Raw genomic sequence first — 20367 nt, forward strand, 5'->3', positions numbered from 1 at the left:
TTGACTAAACCAATTTCCAGAATCCAGGAGCTTGTTTTCAAAAAGGGAAATAATCTGTGCCTCTCATTTCTGTCATCCTACAGATGTTTTAAGGTACTTAGAAAAATCCCCACCAGCTTATTTTTCTTCTACTTTGAAACACTTGGAGTTAACCTAGGCTGTAGTTCATAAAGTTTATTGTATTTTTATAAACAGGAACACAGCTGTGTAACTAAAACTGTTTCCTGTAGCCTACTTAAAAGTTATCTTCACCAACCAGTGTCTGAGTCATCCAAACTCCCAACCCGAGAAGGGCTTTCCTCAATTGTCTCTTTGGATTCCTACACAAAAAGGTGTTGGTATGGAAAATACACACTTTTAAAAATGTTTGGATGTTTTTTGACATGCACCCATTCTTGGAAGTTGCATGGGTCTGGATGGGTAATTCAACCTGACTTTGTAGCCAGCATGACTCATTGTTATGCATTGCAGCAATGGAGAAATAAGAAAGTAAGATACAGGCTTCTAGTAAAGAATCATATTATGAAAATAGAGGAGCTGTTAGAGCTGATTTATAACAAGAGTAATGAAACATTAGTGAAGTGTAGGCACATTTTCTGAGAAAAAAATATTGTATTATAGTAAAGGAATCCACAGTTTCATCTGCCTAAAATCCAATCTGCGAGACATTACGTTCTGCGTCCTTCACACCCACACTCTGTACTTCAATTTATCATCACTATTCACTGCAAAAATAAGCAAGTAGCATGAAAACCTGGATAATTTGTTTCAATTCGTCGAATGGGGTTTAATAAAAACCCAGGCTTGTCTCCCAAGAATAAATAGTAACATTCTGTCTTCTAGCACTGTCTTGAGCATTGCAGATGTATTATGTAGACTTACTGAGTAAATTTGTATATAATTTAAGATGAATACATACTGGTTTTTAAAATATTGAGTCATTAAGCTAATTATTAATGCTGAATGAATATTTTGATACTTGAGAGGAGTTTGTGTTTGGCTGCTGTTTCCAGAGTAGGATTTATTAGTAGCCCTTTTCACCCATAAAATGCACTGCTGAGATTTTTATCATTCTGTTCATTTATGGTTCCTGCTGAGTGACCTTTTCCAAGACTACAGTTGCAATTAGTGCTTCTAAGCAGGTGGACTTGACAATCTTTGTCTTTTAACTTGACTTCTCTTTTTAAAATACTCTTTTAGATTCCAGATCCATATTTCCAACTGATTGGTAATTATCTCCAGAACATTTTCTAGCAGAAGAAAATGTTAAAGGCAAATCATCATTTCCTTGAACCCAATGAATATTGTCTCTGAGTTTACTATTATTTGTTTTACTACCACAAGAAATACTTACCGGCCTTAACTAGGGTTAAACTTCTGATAGGTCTTTGATCTTTCTCTCTTTCTGCATGCCAAACTATCAAATTAATCAAATAAATTTTTTAATACTGAATGCACAGTCATTTTTCTTTCTTTTATGAAAGTTACTGTACTAATTCACACTTTTTTGTGTTAATTTTGTAAATGTGCCAAAATGTGTAGAACGAAACATCAAAACAAAAATGTCTATTATATAATTTTTAATAAACCTCAGATAATATAGTGTTTTTTCTTTTACATACATACCTATGAAAAAGTCGTTTAACTTATAAATTGGCACCGTAAACTATAAAAACATTAAAAGTAGAGCAATTGTAACAATGTACTGTAAGAAAAGTTATTTAAAACTTGTGAATTATTTATTTCTGGAATTTTCTATTTAATGTTTTCAGACCATGGTTGATTGTGGGAAACTGAAAATGTGGAAAGCAAAACCATGGGCAAGGGGGACCTACTATGCAGATTTGTGCTAATACCATCATAGTCAGGATTTGGAACACCCCTAAAACTTATGCTTTTTTGTGGTCACATGCTCCCTCCATTTCTCAGCCCTGAGAATCACTAGTTTGTTCTCTGTCCCTATAGTTTTGTGTTCTTCAGAATGAAATTGAAATGAATAGTCCAGTAGCAATTGTCTGAGACTGGCTTCATTTAAATTGTTGCATGTATCAGGCAGGCATGTCTTTCTTTTTAATGCTGACTGGTATTTCAAGGTATTTTGATTTTGTCTCTTTCTTGTCTTATTGTCTTTGTCTCTTTTACTGTCTTTCAATTTTATTTATTTGCCTCCCACTTCAATTCAAAGGCCTTAAAATATGTCTTCCATCTCAGGTCTGGTTCTCTCTACTCTCTTATAAAATTTAATTTAGGAACATTGTTTTCATTTGTGAGATTATGTTTGGTACCTTCCTTATCTTTTTGTTTCATTCATGAAGTTGCCCTAAATTTCCACCAACTGAAACCTTATCCATTCCTCAGGACTGTTTTCTAGTAATCTTACTGTGATTTTTTTAAAAATAGAGACTGTTTTCCTTTGAATACTTTATACAGCACTTTGAACTTATGATATTTTATCTTATGTTGATTTATAACAACGCTTGTTTTAGAGATTGGATGTAAAATTGGATATAGGAGCTGAATCAAAGTACAGATGAGATTTGGAATAAACGTTGAAACTAGAGACATAGTACATCATTAGAGAAATGCAAACAACCCCTTAATAAGAGTTTCCTAAGACTTTTCACAAATTGGGAATGTAACTACAGGGCATATGGCTTAGCCTTCTGCATATGTAAACAATTTTTGATGTCTGTTTTATAAAAGACATTCTTGTAGTCCCTCTCAAATAACTTCTTACAGAATAAGTCTTTTGCCTTTCCAATGAGAAAGTTTCCATCTTTGGTCTGATGATCAGGTATATCACCACATGAATGAATAGAGGACTCCAAACAATACAGCTTGAGTCCATTACAAGTTTGGTTCAAATATCTAAATTCCACAGACTTAAACAGCCAATACACTTTTTGTACTGTTTTGGAATGTGGAATTCCAAGATTAAGGTGTCAAAATGCTTTGCTTCTTTTGAGGCCTTGTAGATAGCTGCCTTCTAGCTGTGTCCTCCCATGTCTCTTTTTTTTGTGCCTGCAATTTCTGGTATCTCTCTTTTTGTTCAAATTTGCTCTTCTTATAATGGCACCAGTCAGGTTGGATTAGCTCTCACCTTAATGGCATCATTTTACCTTAATCCCCCCCTGCCTTTTTAAGGCTCTGACTTTAAATAGAGTCACATTCTGATGGGGATTAAGCTTCAACATATGAATTTTGAAGGGATACAAACCTGCCTATAATACTTGCTCACAAAGCAACTTCTTGATAATTTGTCTTCCTATAAAACTTGCATATGAGGAAAAATAAATTAGTCAGGCTCACTCAATTAGAAAGTCTTGGCAGTTATATTTCTCATGACAAATTAATAAATTGACCTAGAACGTCTCTTGTGTGTTTTGATTATACAAATCTGCATCTACTTGCCAGTCAACTCTGGGACATCAATAAAACAAAAATTTTGAATTGCTATGCCAGATGGTAGACCTAGAATTGTGGTAAATTCTGCAAGATAAATGCCTTTTCTGGGCATCTGTTTTGGAAGGCAGCTCATCATCTCCAACTAGACTTCTTTGACTTGTCTCATATTGCATAACTTTCCATTTGAGATTTCTACGGTTTTACTCCTCCTAAGATATTTGACTTTGAATAAGTTACTTTGTCTCATTCATTATAACACAAACATTTCTTCACTTTTTAAATTATGCCATGTGAAATAATGGATGGTATTTCATGGCCTAATTGTGAACCTTTTTTAATTTAATGTTTATTGATAGATAAAATTAAGGGTGTGACTTAAAGTTTATAACATCTTAAATTTATTAAGATATGATACCTCTTGTTCCCTCTCTCAGATTCTTTCTTTTAATAGGAAAAATAAAGCAGCCACATCACTGACACACACTCCAGAAATGTTTACTGTTATTATAACAATGTGGAATGTTTGAGAGTAAATTATTAAGTTTTGACTGTATAAAGTTTCATGTAAAGAAAGGGATGTTAAGTATTTGTTTTACTGAGGAGGATTGGGAGAAGGAGCAATGACAGCAACCTATGAACAACAATGAATTTTCTTTATGAAAACACATTTTCCTTGATCCTGAGTGTAAGAATCAGCTCATGCTGTTTAAGGAAGTAAAACCATCTCCAGATCTGCTGTTTGCAAGCCAGAAAGAAAGCTGGTGGTAATAAGTCCCAGTTTGAATAACAAGGTATGACAAGGGGAGTCAAGTTTGAAAGCTTGGAAATCAGAAGCACTCATTTCCTAGGAAGGAGAAGATGACTGTCTCTGATCAAGCAGAGAGATAAAATTTACCCTTTCTTTGTCTTTTGTAGTTGTTGTTCTATTCAGAGCCTGTAGATTGGTTGATGGCCTCTCACATTGGTGAGAGGGGATCTTTACTCAATCTACTAATTCAAAAGTTAATGCTTTCACTAACACCCAGAATCATAGCCAAAAATACTGTTTTGGCAGCTACCTTGGCATCCCTTTGCCCAGTTAGGTTGACATTTTAAACTAATCATCACAAAAAATATGTCAGCCAGAGAGGAGGAAATAAGGATCAATGCTCACCTTTAATTAGGTACTTGAAAACTAACTCAAGGTACCTATTTTCCTCTGTACTATTAGAATTTGTAGTCCATTTGATGTAGGAAAAGAAGACATTAAAATATGAATTCTAGCATAATTTTTTAGTGCTCAATTCTGATTCGCTTTATGATGTTTTTCTTGTTCTTGGAGGGAAGATATGGTAATGGAGCAGAGTTTACAAACAGTATTTCACAGACAGTTCTGAATTTGATTTTGGAGAGTTACTGAGGCTGGGAAGAACCTGGACATTTTCTTTTGAAGATGGCCACTGTGGGATGTGACTAAAATGAGCAGTGAATTTTTTCAAAGCTGGGAAGTTTTTATGTCTCTTTGAATTTTAAAAGGCACATGGAGTTCCACGTCTAGTGGATCAGGGAGTGGTTGCGACTGAACAAGATGCACAGTTTTGTCACTGGAGACCTACATACAGGGGTTATATATCAAGATGAAGAAAATATTTAATAGGTATATAAATAATTAAGTAATGACTTTTTTACTGTTGTGCGGGGTGGGGGTACTTTGTAGAATTTACAAAGGTTCTAACAATTTATCAAATATATCATATTTAAATTCACCTCCTCCACTGCTCTCTTTCATCCCCTCTACCCAGATTCCTGGAACAGTTTTAACAAGTATCATTTTTGCATTTACATACATGTGTACACATTTTTAGCACCATATTCATCCTCTCTCCTCCTTCCCCTCCCCCTCCCCCCTCCCACTGGTGCCAGCTCCCCCTCCAAGCAGAACCTGCTCTGCCCTCCTGTGCTCCGATTTTGCAGGAGAAAAAACCCAAAGGATAATAAGAGAAACACAGGATTTTTGCTAGTTTGAGATAAAGATAGCTATACAGGGAGATTTGTTGTGTTGTTTCCATGTGTATGTGTATTATAACCCCACTGGTTCATCTCTACCAGTCTTCTTCACTCCTCTCTATTCCCCTTCCTATGGTGGCCTCGGCCAGTTTAAGATTACTATGTTCATTCCTATACAGTGAGCGCATAACTACATTCAGGTTTTTGGTTTCCTTCCCTTGCCCTATCCCTCCCTTGCACAGCCTCTCCTTAGTCCCATAATACTGCTGCATTTGTTTTAGGTCTGTAATCTGCATTGAGGGACAACATGTGACTTTTGGCCTTCAGAGCCTAACTTCACTTAAGATGATGTTCTCCAGTTCCATCCATTTTCCTGTGTCATTCTTCTTTGTGGCTGAGTAAAATTCCATTGTGGATAAATACCACATTTTCTTAATCCTTTTGTCAGTAGTGCCAGTAGTGAGGCATCTTGGCTGTTTCCATAATTTGGTTATTGTTAATAGGGCTGCAATAAACGCGGGCATGCAGGTGCCTTTGTAGTAACCTTATTCATATTCCTTCAGCTATATCCCCAGGAGCAGTATTGCTGGATTGTATGGCAGATCTAATTTTAGTTTGTTAAGGAACATCCTAAGTACACTCTTAAAAACATCCCCTTACTTTTTTGTCTAAAGCTGGGAAAATTTTATTTTTTTTATTCATTTATTCACATATGCATACATTGTTTGGGCCATTTCTCTCCCCTACCCTCCCACTCTCTTCCTCTCCCCACCCCAATCCCCCTCACTTCCAGACAGAACTTGTTCTGCCCTTATCTCTAATTTTGTTGAAGAGAAAACATAAGCAATAATAAGAAAGAAAAAACATTTTTGCTAGTCGAGATAAGGATAGCTATACAGAGAGATTCCTAGTATCACTTTCATGTACAAATGTGTTACAACCCAAGTTGATTCATCTCAAACTGACCTTTTTACTAGTTCCCAATCCCCTTCTCATATTGACCTCTGTCGCTCTAAGGCTTCTGTATTAGTGCCTCTGCAGTGAGGACATCAAACCCTTTCATGTTTTGTAATTCTTACCTATCCCCATACCTGTGTGTGCTCTCCCCTTATTATGTGACCCAAGTCCAACCACACTGCTGTATTTGCCCTAGATCTAAAGTCTGCATATGAGGGAGAACATATGAGTTTTGGTTTTCTGAGCCTGGCTAACCTCACTCAGAGTGATGTTCTCTAGTTCCATCCATTTGCTTGCGAATGATAAGATTTCATTCTTCTTCATGGCTGAGTAAAATTCCATTGTGTATAAATACCACATTTTCTTAATCCATTTGTCAATAGTGGGCCATTTTGCTGTTTCCACAACTTGGCTATTGTGAATAGTGCTGCAATAAACATGGGTGTGCAGGTGCCTCTGGAGTAACCGGTGTTGCATTCCTTTGGGTATATCCCCAGGAGTGGGATTGCTGGATCATATGGCAGATCTATGTTTAGATTTTTAAGAAGCCTCCAAATTTTTTTCCAGAGTGGTTGCACTAGCTTGTATTCCCTCCAGCAGTGTACAAGGGTTCCTTTTTCCCCACATCTTCACCAACTCCTGTTGTAGGTGGTGTTTTTGATGATAGCTATTCTAAGAGGGTTGAGGTGGAATCTTAGTGTGCATTTGATTTGCAATTGAAGCTTAGAAAATTTTAAATGGCTTTCTCATCATTAACCAGTAATACAGTAGGACATTCTATATTTTAATATTTTCTTCTTTTTAAAAACTTTTTCCTTGTTTTTTATTAGGTTAGAGATTAATGAAATTCTAAGGCTTTTATTATTAACAGATCTCTAATGGATTCCACTGATAACCCCGAGTTTGTTTCATCTTTCCTTAGCTGTGGATCTGAAGAAAACAAATGACAAAATGATAGCCATATGCAGTCATGATGCTAAAGAAAATACATAGAAAGCTGGATGGTACTAAACTTTACCTTTGAATTATTTACATACTCCTATACACCAGTTCCTTCATCAATCCCATTTAATTTTTGTTCAGATAATCCTATTTAATGAGAACACTGTTTGAAATCTCCTTAAATTTACATTGTTTTTTAAATGAATGGAATAGGAAACTAGACATGTTGGTAAATCAATTTCGGGATTTAAAATTTTGTGGTATAATCTCAATCTTACTATGAACCTGAAAAACAAATTGTCATAGTGATTTTACAAAGCAACACAAAATAACTTTCTTCTTATTAAAAAATTTGTTGATAGACTTCAATATTAATAACACTCTCTTAAGAGAGATCTAGTATATCACTTGTGGTTTCTACTAAATACCTCTATTTCACATGCCACTCCTGATTTTCTGGCTTTGTTGGAGGACATAGCTGACCATGATATTTCTGATCAAATTCTACTAAGAGGTTTTACTTTTTTTCCTATGTCTCCTTCTATTCCATTGATTTTTGAACATACTTGCAAGCAAGACTCACAATTTACTCAATAGAAGTGATGATAAGTTGTAGAGAAATACAAGTCTCTTCTCAAAAACAGGCCAAGAACGCACAATCCTAAAGATAATACCAGAATGTTCTTCCCTAATGATGGGAAACTTATCATGCCTTGATAAGAGAACATAGATAATTTTTTTGAAATCAAATTTTATTTTCTTTCTGCTAGGAATCTTACCTAAAAACAATGGAGTTAGAAGAATTTATTGTCACCTGTCCTTTGAGTAACTTGGAAGGTCTCCACTTCTACATTACATTCTTTATGATCCAAAAATTCCCATGATTGCTCCATACTGAAGGACACAAACACCTTCCTTTTTCTCCTATTCTTTTGTTCACTGAAATGTGGGTTGGGTTGGGTTAGGTTTTTCAGCTTAGGGTTAGGTGTTACCCTACTCTTGAACCCTAAGAAAATCATACTCTAATCATTATTTAATAAGTATATGTAAAAAGGTGTGTATTCTGCATTTGACAGTGAGCTCCATGAAAGCAGAAGTCAGAGAGAGGTTAGTTTACCTTCAGGGAGTACAAAAATATTATTTGTTTGGTCTATAATATACATTCAATAGACATTTTATGGAAGAATGAATAAAATGAGTAAGAAACAAATGAAAAAATATACATAGATATCCATCAATTAAAGAAAAAAAATAAAATAATGAAGAAGTTCAATTTAATTCTATTTAAAACATCCTAATATGTTTGAGGACTGCCTTTTCTAATCTTTCCTTTCAAGGGATATACAGAAATGAGGCAAATAATTTCTTTGTTCTATAGTTATCTCCCCACCTTCCTAGCTCTGACAAAGATCTCCCTGAGCCTGACTCCTCTGACTCTTTATGACCAGGAGCATCTGTAAGCCTGTGTTCCACACTAATTTTAATTGTAAAGGTTTTTCTCCTCACAGCATCTTCTTCCATCTGCATCAATCAGCCATTAGTCACTTACAAAGACAGAAAATGTCCATTCTCAGATGGTTTGCTATGCAGTAATTTAAATTTATTTAATCATGACAACAATGTGGTCCTAGAAAGTAGCCAGTATTAGTTTTTCAAAGTGTAATGTATGATTAGAATTATCATCTTCAAAATTGTAGCTGGGTTAGCATTATGAAGGAAAACCAACTATTATTCTTGAGATTTTCTTAATATTAACCAAAATGGAATTTAGATGCCAAACAAGTCATTTATTTGGACATTGTAAAGGATAAATTATATTTGCTCCCTCATTTGAAGTTAATTTTGTAATTGACAAATTTTTCTATATACTTTTATAGTTATTAGCATTTTATAGCATGTTTTATATTTGATAAAACTGCTTTACACTCATTTTAATTAGTTATTTCTTATATACATATCAATTAGCTTCAGTAATAGAAAGAGTAAAGTCAGAAAGATTTTGAAAAGCAAGATGTTACATATGCATACAAATTAAACTTTAATGACTTCCATCTGGGGATTATTACCCAGCATCACAAGTGGTTTTAGAGAAAAATTGTATGAATGACAAATGGGCTTGGCTAGCTTCCTCATCTCATCCAGAAGAGAGTGAAATGACTCAGTCTTTAAACATTTTTAGAGTGCTTATTTAAATGGGCACACGGAGTAAACAGAGAGGGAAAAAGAGTGAAGCAATTGTACAGGCACACAATCTGCAGCAATGCAATAATAAGACAACTGTTTAATGGTCAAGAATGCTGACTTGTAGAGTCTCTGACATGGGTTTGGTCTGGGTTTTGCCACATACCACCAGAATGTGACAGAATACAAAGCAGACCATATCTTTAATCCTTGCTTTTCCCATGCATGCAACAAACGTATCAATGCTCATTTCATAGAGTTGTTTTGAGACTTAAATAAAGACTCTTATACGAAGTGTTCAGTTCAACATCTGCCATGAGGCAAGCCCCGTATAATGTTCAGCAGGATTCTCTGTATTAGTCATCCGAAGATTTTTTCCCTATATGGTATATCACCACTATCGCCACCCTGACCTTAAGCTCATCTTTATCAAAATGTTATTAGAATTGTTTTCAAATGAGACTATGGAGTTATCATTTTGGGTTAAAATCTAAAATGATTCAACCTATGATTCTTATAAAAGGTGATAAGTTCCTCACCCACAAGGAAATTTTACTTTTACCATGAGCCTAAATTTTCTTTGCCCTCCAAATGTTTCATATATCCAAACTTACCCCAGCAGGGAGTATAAATATATTTACAAACATACCTAAATAGACATAAATAGGTGTATGGAAAATCTCTGAAACTTTTCTGCTTGCTATAGTGAGCAGATGCTTGGTCTTCTCATGGAGAGTGCTGCATGGCCTTAGGAGAGCCATCATCATCGAGTGTGCCATTGATAGTGCTCTGCTGCGAAATGAAGCCAGGTTTTATGTGGATGTCAAATAACCAGTTCTTAGTACCTCGAGGTTCTTCTAATTTTATTATTTTTATGCTTCAAAGTGCAACCAATAACTAAAACCAACAGCAAATTAGAAATGGCAAGAACATGATAATGAACTGAAATACATTCCAGAGTGCCAGAACAATGTCAATGTCTATCTCAGTTTTGTTGAATATTTATGCATGTTGTCTATTTTTCTCAGGTTTACAAAATAGCTGAACTAATCCATGCACATTATATTTTGTCTAGGTAACACAGTTATTTTCATTGAGTCTCTTAAAAATATTAATAAAAGATTCCAATTTTTCTTTCATGCAATGACAACAATTATCAAGGTAATATGTAGAGATAAACTATGCTAGATAAGAAAATGTTATTTTGAATTTATTATTAGTTTGGTGTATATGATTTGGTTTATTACGCTTGGCTGATGTGATTGTTTTAACTCTTTATTTTTCAAGTAGACTTTATGTATTGTAGACAAAATCCAGACATAATAACTTAAAGTTTTTAATGTGAATTATTGTTGGAATAGAAATTGCAGCAGTCACTAAAAACAGAAGATTATATAATAATACGCAGTGAGAATTCAACATTAACATTAATCTGTCTCCAACATTTTTTTTTGTGTCCAATCCCAAGATGGCTTTTTTGCCCTCATCTTTACCTTGACAATTTTGCCAGACTCATTTTTCCATGTGGCTATGAAAATGTCAAATTATTAAGGAGTTCAGAATTTGAATTGACTTACATTAACCAATTTAAAAAGTATAAACAATGTGTATTTTTAAATTGTATGATGCAAATAATGATTTTTGAACTGATTTTACAGAACCTGTCTAGGCATTTTTGTATGCCTGTGTGCATTCTTGTATATATTTATTCATTTATTCACTGTTTTTATACAATACTTCTATACCACAGGCAGGTTTGGTGAACACACACACACACAGTGTCATGGGCGTATGCATCATACTGCAGTGAAGATATGTCAGTATGCTTTCTGCCTAAGCATAGCTAATAAATTAGTGCTGGGCCAGCTGCACTTAGTCACGTGCTTCCTCTTTTGCTTCCTCATAGATAAATTTTCAAATGTGCTTCTGAAAAGTAAAAACTATCAAAATTTATGTTGGTTTTTTTTTTTTCTCAATTTTTCTTCTTTTGGTTGAGAAATTTCAGGTTATTCTGTTACATCTAATTATCCAAGGATAATAGGAAATGATTGAATGGCCTTAAAAGGGGTCTGCAAAAAATAGATATGTGGTAGAATTATGTAAATCTGTTTTCCTTTACATATTTGATACAGAGCTTAATAAGTAATTTTCAAGGATATTCTCACAATTATTGGGGAAATATGTGGATGCCCTCCTCTTCAGACTGGGAAAAATGGTTAACCAAATTATTGAGAAATAGACCTCTCATCAACAAACAGGTTTGAGGGAATAATGTCACTTACCTCATTGTGGGGGCTTGATCACCAGATGGTGGTGCTATTTTGGGAGGTGCTGGAAGTGTCGCGGAGGAGCTTACCTGGAGGAAGTAGGGTGCTGGGGATGATGAGTGCTCTATCTTGTCTCTGTCTCTGCTTCTGTTTCCTGGATGCCATGATGTGATCATTTTTTCTTCTCCATACTCTGCCCATCATGATACTCTGCTCCACCATGGTCCAGCAGAGTTTGTCAGCCAAAGATTAAAACTATTGAAATTATGAGGCAAAATAAAATTTTCTCCTTGTAAGCAGCACTCTTTCTCCTTTTAGTCAGCAACAAAGGCTGACTAAAATACAGGATTTTCAGAATCTGTCTTTCAAAACATTGTTTTACCCTCACCTCTCCTATCAAGAACTTTTTTTTACTGGACTAACAATCCATGCTCCTCTTTTTGCAATAATTTGTCTTTACCCTTCACCTTAACCTTAGCAAGAGTTGATTACATAAGTTTGACTATGATTCACAGTAGCTCTTATGCTTCAGGGAGATCTATACATTTCCTCCCAAGCTGCCACATCTATTCTCTGTGAATTTAGGTCCATACCAGCTGTTCACTGTAGAAGGTGCTTTGTGGGGATTAGATACTTGATAATACAGAATGTATCACATAATGTTTAAGCTTAACTTTGAAAATAACTATGAGCCAAGCTTTCGTTTCAATGCTTCTGTCTCTTCTTTTTGGCACTGTCCTTACCTTCTCTCAAGATCAATATTGTTCTTAGCTACTAGAAGCCCAGGATAAGAAGGGACCTCCATGACCAGAAACTTTTCTTACTTCTTCTCTGACTTGCATATTGTGGTAGTATTGTTTAAAGGGCTAATTAGATAAACTAATTGGTCTTAATGTGAAGCACCTGAGTGCTTGTCCTTTATTTCATGTTTTATCCTAATAAAAGTATGCGTTTTCCCAAAAGAATCACAGTATTGACACAAACAGAAGGAAAAACAGGAGAGCTGGAGGTCCTTTTGAGAGATCTTTTCAGGCAGGCAGGTCTTTTGTTACTTTTCACATCATACCTTGTAATCAAATACATCTGGAGAAAATGTGTGAGCCCGCCTGGGGGAATTAAGGTGAAATACTAAGTAGGGATAATGTCCTCCAGAAATGAGCAGTAGAGTCCCACAGTCCTATCCCTTCCCTCCACTCTCTGGGCAGATGGCCTTTCCTCCTACTCTGCTGAGAAAAATAGAAGACTTTAAAAAGACTAATTTTCTATTCCAAAATCTACAAAACAACTTCTATTCATACACATCTGTTTGCTTTTTCCTTTAATTGTAACAAGAGATATCTATAATGTTATCTAAATCAATTCTTCAATCCTTCCCACTGTGCTGTACTTTCACAACCCCCTGCCCAACATCTTGTCATTTGAATATTCTAAAGTTGATCTAACTTAATATTTTCTCAACTTTATTTTCCCTTCCACATTTTGCTATTTTCATTCAAGAAACTTGGGAAACAAACTTCATGAACAAGTTTTCTACACTGACAGATTGTACTCTTCAACTACAAAAATCTGACATCATCCCTGCATCCCATCTATACATCCCACCCTGGTTACATGTGGCTATTTATGCTGATTAAATTGAAATAAAATAAAAATTCAGTTCCTTAGCTTCACTGGCCACATTTTCAGTGCTCAATAGCTATGGTCTCTTATGTGACTCTCATATTAGACAGTATAATACAAAATACTTCTGTTATTTCAAAATGTTCTACTGGGTAGACAATTTAAAGATGGTGTGACTGTCACTGAGTCTCCATATTGACTACAGGTATACAGAGGCTGTGGATTATATGGAAACTGAATTATGTGGATACTCTGTGATTTCTTTCTTTTTTTTTGTACAAAAACAACCAAGACAATATTTATTTAATTTACATTACAAGGGCTCAACCAGATAATTTAAAACAGAAACAAAACAAAAATAACACCACAGCACAAGATAGGGTCCTACACAGAAATCAAGAAAAAGACAGATCATCTAAGGAAAAATATGGACTACCCAGGAGAGGCTGGACAGTCCGGGTCAGGGCTCTTGGCTGGAGACCTGCTTCGAGTAGGTTTCTTGGAGGTACTTCTTAAAAGCTGTGGGGTTTTTCCAGAGCTCGGCAGCATGTGTGTTCAAAGGACTATCGATATCAGGTTCTCCTAGCAGGCTCAGGATGGAGAGCAGGATGGCCCTGACATCATATAGGGCAGACCACTTGTCCTTGAGGATGTCCAAGCAGATGTTACCCTGGGTGTCCACATTGGGGTGATTGCAGGGCGTGAGTAACTTCACTGTGGGTGCATTGTAAGGGTAGCCACTGGGAAACTCTAGGGAGAGCTTATATCTCAGATCTTCATATACCGTACCAGCTGCTCCATGGATAGTCCCTACCCATTTGAAAAGGTTGTCTGATTCAGGGAAGGCAGAGATTCCTTTGTCACCAGACATCATGAGCTTCATCAGCTCCTGCTGTAGCCGCTTGCGCACAGGACCCCGGGCGCCGCCCCCGCTCGGCTCGGCTCCTTTACCGACGCCAGAGGCCGCTGGGTCGCGGTTTTGGGAGGCCATCGGGGCGGCTCTGGCAAGGAGACAGGAACTCTGACAACACGACTGCAACTCGATACTCTGTGATTTCAAAACTCAATTCATCTTCCTATTAATATGTACACTTTGTATATTTTTAATATGTCAGTTAAAATAAATCTTAAAAATTAAAAATAACAAAACAAGACAACTCCCCCCAAAAAATCTTGATTACGGATTATGTGGACAATAATGCAGGAATTGTGTGACCCCATCAACAGTAATTATGAAAACATTCTAATCAAAGACAGAGGGCTAAAGCAATGTTTTGTATTTCCTTTGTTTTCCTAAATTTCTCTAGCTAAAGACTACCGTTATTGACAGCAACACAATTACTTATATTTTGATAATCAGTAGGGGGAATGGTTTGCATTTATTTTCAAAAGTGCCTTCCTCCTTTCTCAAGTCCTTGTGGTGTTTCCCTTGTGCATCCTTTCTCTATACTGCTGTGTGGATGCTAAAACAATCACATGACAAATTCTTTCTCTTATTAAAGACAAGGTCTTATTTCAAACTGAGAAAATAATTAGAAGGCTGACAGGAATTCCTGTGGGTGCAATAGTGTTTGTAATGAGAAAATTGTACATCATTGAAGTCAAAGGGCTTGGCCTTGGGAGCCAGAAAATGCTCAATTTTTTTCTCAAGGGCGAAACCCAGATGCCTATCACAGCACTCCTGGAAGCGTGGTGTTCCTTTTCCTGCCCAGATATGCCAATCAGCGCCTTTTTGATGTCTTGCTGCAATACTTCTTAGGGAAATTCTGAACTAGTTACCCATTTCATTATGGCTGGAGAAAATCCTGATACAGGTGCATGAATTAAATCACTTATTTGTGCATCACTTCAAGCATGAAGTTCAAACTCATTGGAAGCCATAAATTATATGCTTGAGAGGCTTCTGCAATTTCAGAAAGAACTGTACTTGACTGCTGGAAGAAGAAAGAAAGGACACACAAGAGCTAAGTTCACCTCTGTCTGCTGGCATCTTACTAATAGCTTAGTTAGCATCCCAAGGATAAGTCTAAAGGTCAGAGAAAAAAGCATGGGAAATAGTACCATGACTCACTCTTATTTGAATAAGTGGAAGGAAAATTTAAAAGAAGAAATATATATATATATATATATATATATATTTATATCTTAGTAGCCCTAGATCACACTTGTGACTGTAATATAGCATAATACATTAGTAAGAAGAATGTACACTTAAAAGGAAAGTTACTGTAATTCATCAATAATAATAGTAAATATTTAATTTCCAGAATGTACCACTATTCATTCACCAGCATCCAGTAACTTCCAATTGTTAGAAATAATTGTGAATTTTTAAGAAAAAAAATTTTTTAGTAACATATTTGCTGTAGTTCCTGTCACAAATAATAGAGGCAAAATAAAAGTTTGTCAATGTTGTAGTTTCATATACTTGAACAACAGTATTTTAAATTGTGCAGTAAGGGATCTTTAATTTTTTTCTTCTAGGTTGTTGTTTTAGGACAATAAAAATTGTTACTGAGGAGACATACCTGACTTGTATCAGTATAGGATCCACTATTTCCTGAGAGAGCTAGTTAGGAAATGTTATGGCTAAGAAAGAAAGAAACATACTTTGTTTTTGTTTTTCTGGATGTTCCTGGATCCAATTATAAAGGAACAAGAATTTTGGCTGCCAAGAAAAAAGTTTTCAGCTAGAAAATATTAATGGCCACCACTAGATCACTTTCTTGTTCCAAGTGTCATAATTCTGCTCTGCCAATAGGGGGCGTGCAAATCCCATCTTGAAATCTACCATTGTGGGACATTTCTTCTTGCTTGCAAATGTGTGTAATGAAATCAGTGTTTTGGTAAGACTGCAAGTGACCAAACAAAGGGGAAGATCTTCTTTCCTGTACCTTGTGTTCTAATCACTTTGTATCAGGTATTAGTGAGAGGGGTAAACTGCCCAACTGGTTAGTGTCTTAGTCCATTTTGTGCTTTCACAGCAGAATACCTGAGATTGGATAATTTATAAAGACCAAAAATTTATTTCTGATAGTTCTGGAGGCTGGCAAGTTCAAGATGAAGAGAATGCATAGACAACAAGAATCTTCTTGCTATGTCATCTCATTGTGGAAGGTGGGAGGGCAAAAGAAAGAAGAGGGAAGGGGTCAAATTCACCCTTTTTATCAGGAAGCTACTACTGCTATACATAGATAATGACATTAATCCACTGATGAGGTCACAGCCCTTATGACATAATCAAATCTAAAAGGTCCCACCTCTTAACACTGTTACAGTTAGGATTAAAATTTTAACACATAAGGTTGGAGGGTGGCATTCAAAACATAACAGATTTACTTATGAGCATTTCTTCTTTTCTTTTCATCCTTCTGTTTCTGTTCCTCTCTGTGTCTCTGTCTCTGACTCTGTCTTTCCCACATGCATGCAGTAAAAGGAGAAAAGCAAGTAATATTAAAAAGGGTAGTTACTAAAGAGAAACTTAGAATAATGTAGGAGGCAAGAATATTCACCACTGTTGACTCTGGAATTCTCTTTACTCTCCTGCATTACTGTGAGAAACTCTAAATATTTTTTAAAAATTCTCATCAAAAATTGAAATATTCATCCTTTAATCAGCCGAAGTTTACTATAGGTTTTCTCAATAAATAGCTAAAAGAAACAATGGAGGAAAAAGGGGACATGAGACACATCTGAGCTGAATGTCCTAGGATGCCACTTTTCTACCTCTATGGCTTTGAGCATTCTGTTTCTGTGACCAGAAAATAGGTTCCAGAATGCCCTCTATTGCAATAACTATTATGTAATCTCTTCTTTTTTGTGTCTATATTTGCCTGGATATATAACTCTTTCTTTTTATTTCCTAAGCAACACTCTGGCAGCACTGAGCATGAATGCAGTAGGGAGAGAACAGGAGAAGGGCAATGGGACATTTTCTGTTTCCTGGTCCATCTGTTACAGTGTAGCAGTGCATAAGGAACAATTGAATAGAGCCAATAGTCAGTGTGACAGGAGTAAAATTCTGTCACAAATTAAGCGAATGTATTTGGAAACAATTATGTATATGTTGATGAAATTTGATTAAAGTATTTATTTTTGAACAGTAGGTGAAAATGTGGGGGTGCATGTCTGAAGCAGAGGAATGAATATAGTATTTATTTGGCTTACTTTAGTGTTTGTGGTTAAATGTTTTGTCTACTTAGCATTTCTATAAGGAAAGTAAATGTAGAACTACATGGAGCCAAAAGTGTGGAACAACTCTGTACCTACAGATGTAAATTATTGATGAGCAGGAGCAAAAGAGGATGAACAAAACTATATAAGGTAATTCTGTGAAGACTAGCTAAGGAGTATGATTAATTTAGTGTTCAGGAATAGAGTGAAATGTAACTGCTGCATCATGACAAAATAACAGGTTACCTCTCTTAAATTTTAAAACAGAGACTCAATAACAATTGCTTTTCAGAAAGAGAGCAGTGGAGGGGGGTGAATTCAAGTGTGATATATTTGATACATTATAAGAACCTTTGTCAATGCTACAATGTACTCCCACCCAGCACATTAATAATAATAAAAAACCAAAAAAAAAATGAGAAACCACAAAAATGACAAAAAAAACTAATTACCTTTCAGATAACATTCATATGCTGATAGGATCAGTGGATAAACCTGGGAAATATCACCTTGAGACTTTCAACAGATGCAATGATGAATTCTGATATAATTAATAAGACAATCATATGTCTACTACTGATGATTTTATTTCTTTGAAAGTGGCTAAAGGGCTGAAGAAATGGCTCAAGTGGTAGAGTACCTGCCTTGTAAGTGTGAAGCTTTTAGTTCAAACCCTAGTAGTGCCAAAAAAAAAAAAAAAGTCCCTAAAGAGGGCATGGTAAAACAATTTATTGATAGTTACTAAAGAGTATTTTTACTCTCTGAAAAGACATAATGATTAAATGGAAAATAATATCAGCACATTATTACTGTCCTTCTTGAGGATTTGAGATATTACTATATTTATGGAACTTGCCCAATTGTTTTCTTTTGGGAGGATACAATTTCACTAAAAGAACCAGGTATGTAGGTAAATGTTCTAATTGGTTCTGATTCCATGGCTGATTTTTTTTTAATTTATAAGATTAAATAGCTCCATTGGCTCTGAAATTTTAATCTTATAATTATTTCTCATGCTTTTTGAAGTATGGAAATTATATTCTTTAAATATCTCTTCTACAGATCTTTAATGATAATTTCATATTGATTCATAGAATTCTGAAAATGATTTTTGAGGTATAATTTAGAAATTTAATTATAATGTGTGATATATATGATACATATTATGTAATGTATATAATATTTCAAATATTACATGCATGGAGAATTTCTTTTTAGTATTCAATACTATGAGTTTTAGCAGATGTACAGAGTGTGCAATCTCCAACATTATCAAGATATAGAGTATTTTCATCACCACAAAATACCTTCCCACCCCTAGGTTACTTTGTAGTAAACGAATCCCTGGATTTGAAGCATAGGAATCATATTGATTTATTTTGAGATTCTAACACATTTTAAATAATGCTATCTTCCTGGTGAGCTACTTTTTCATTATTATATAACATTAGTCTTTAGAATATTTTTCTTTAAATTCTGTTTTATCAGATGTTAATATAGCCTCACTTGCTTTTTTGCATCAATATTATATAGCATTTCATTTTGCATCCTTTTACTTTAAAACTTCTTATGTTGTTAAATATGAGGTATGTTTCTTGTAAGCAGTAAGCAGCTGGTCTTTGCTTTTTGAAAAATAAACTCTGAAAATCTGTATTTTGACTAATGTATTTAGAACATTTATATTTAAGGTAATCTTTGACATTTTAATGCTTCACTCTGCCATGATAATTTGTCTTTTCATTTCCTGCTTCTAGCCTTTTGTGCATTACTTGAAAATTTATAGAATTCCATCTTGACTTATTTAGAGTGTTTTTGAGTTTAATTTTTTGTTTGATTTTTATATTATTACTCTGGGCATTACAATGTACATATGTGCTGGTTTAAAGTATATTTCATTTATCCATAGTTCTGTTCTCATTGTTTCTTCTTAATGTTTCAAGATTCTTTTAGAAACCTTCCTGTTTGAAGATCTTCCTTTAGCTAATTTTTAAAAGATATACAGGAGAAAAATCTTTTTTTCATCTGAGAAGATTTTTAAAAATGTCTCCTTTTTCTTGAATTTATCATGAATAGAATCTCATTTGACAGTTCTGTTTTTGTTCAGCAGTTGACAAAGATTGTTGTGCTTGTCCTACTCCCTGTTTGGTTTCAAATACAAAATCACTGTCATTTAAATTGATAATGTATCCTTTTTTTCTGGCTGATCTCAAGATTCTTTTCTTACAATGAAACTCCCTATAGATCTATCTTAAACAAAATATGTCATTTTTTTTCTTTTACAAAATTGGAGAACAGAAGGGCAGAACAGATCCTGCCTGGGGGGTGGGTTGGTACTAGTGGGAGGGGGGAGGAGGTGAGGAAAGGGTGTGGAAGGGTCAATATAGTACAAATACTGTGTACACATGTATGTAAATGGAAAAGTGATACTTGTTGAAACTTTGAAACTGTTCCAAGAATGGGGGAGGGGAAGATAAAGGAGAATGAAGGGAGTGAATTCAAGTATGATATATTTGATGCATTGTAAGAACTTTTGTAAATGCCACAATTATCCCCACCCAGCACAACAATAACAAAAAACCTTAACTATGATGTTTTGGTGTCTGTTCCTTTGAATTTATCATACTTGGTCTTTAGATATGTGTCTTTCATCCAATTTGTGAAGCTTCCTGACACTATTTCTTCATATGTTCTTTTAGGCCCTTTCTTTTTCTCCTTAACTTTTGAGACTTCAAGGATGTGGGGATTTGCTATTATTTCTTTACTGTCTCTTTATCTTTCAGTCTTTTTTCCCTTTCCTTTTTGGGGGTTTGGATTGGATATGTAACTCCAACTTTTT

At 35.1% G+C, this 20367-nt stretch overlaps 1 protein-coding gene and 1 long non-coding RNA gene across 2 annotated transcripts in view; one reads left to right on the forward strand and one right to left on the reverse strand.

The window, feature by feature from the left end:
- Positions 1–20367, forward strand: part of LOC141416441 (uncharacterized) — a 205325-nt gene that overhangs the window by 166772 nt on the left and 18186 nt on the right. The window lies entirely within an intron of this gene.
- LOC109679373 (ubiquitin-conjugating enzyme E2 C-like) lies at positions 13738–14349 on the reverse strand. The gene has a single exon (XM_020154600.2). It carries the CDS (start codon positions 14347–14349, stop codon positions 13819–13821), a length of 531 nt encoding a protein of 176 aa, XP_020010189.2. The 3' UTR covers positions 13738–13818.

The sequence above is a fragment of the Castor canadensis genome, chromosome 14 (genome assembly GCF_047511655.1).
Source record: "Castor canadensis chromosome 14, mCasCan1.hap1v2, whole genome shotgun sequence".
Classification (NCBI taxonomy): Eukaryota; Metazoa; Chordata; class Mammalia; order Rodentia; family Castoridae; genus Castor; species Castor canadensis.

What these genes read in the sequence shown, in the direction of transcription:
- LOC109679373 (XM_020154600.2), bottom strand. Translation starts at nt 14,349, where the DNA reads ATGGCCTCCCAAAACCGCGACCCAGCGGCCTCTGGCGTCGGTAAAGGA.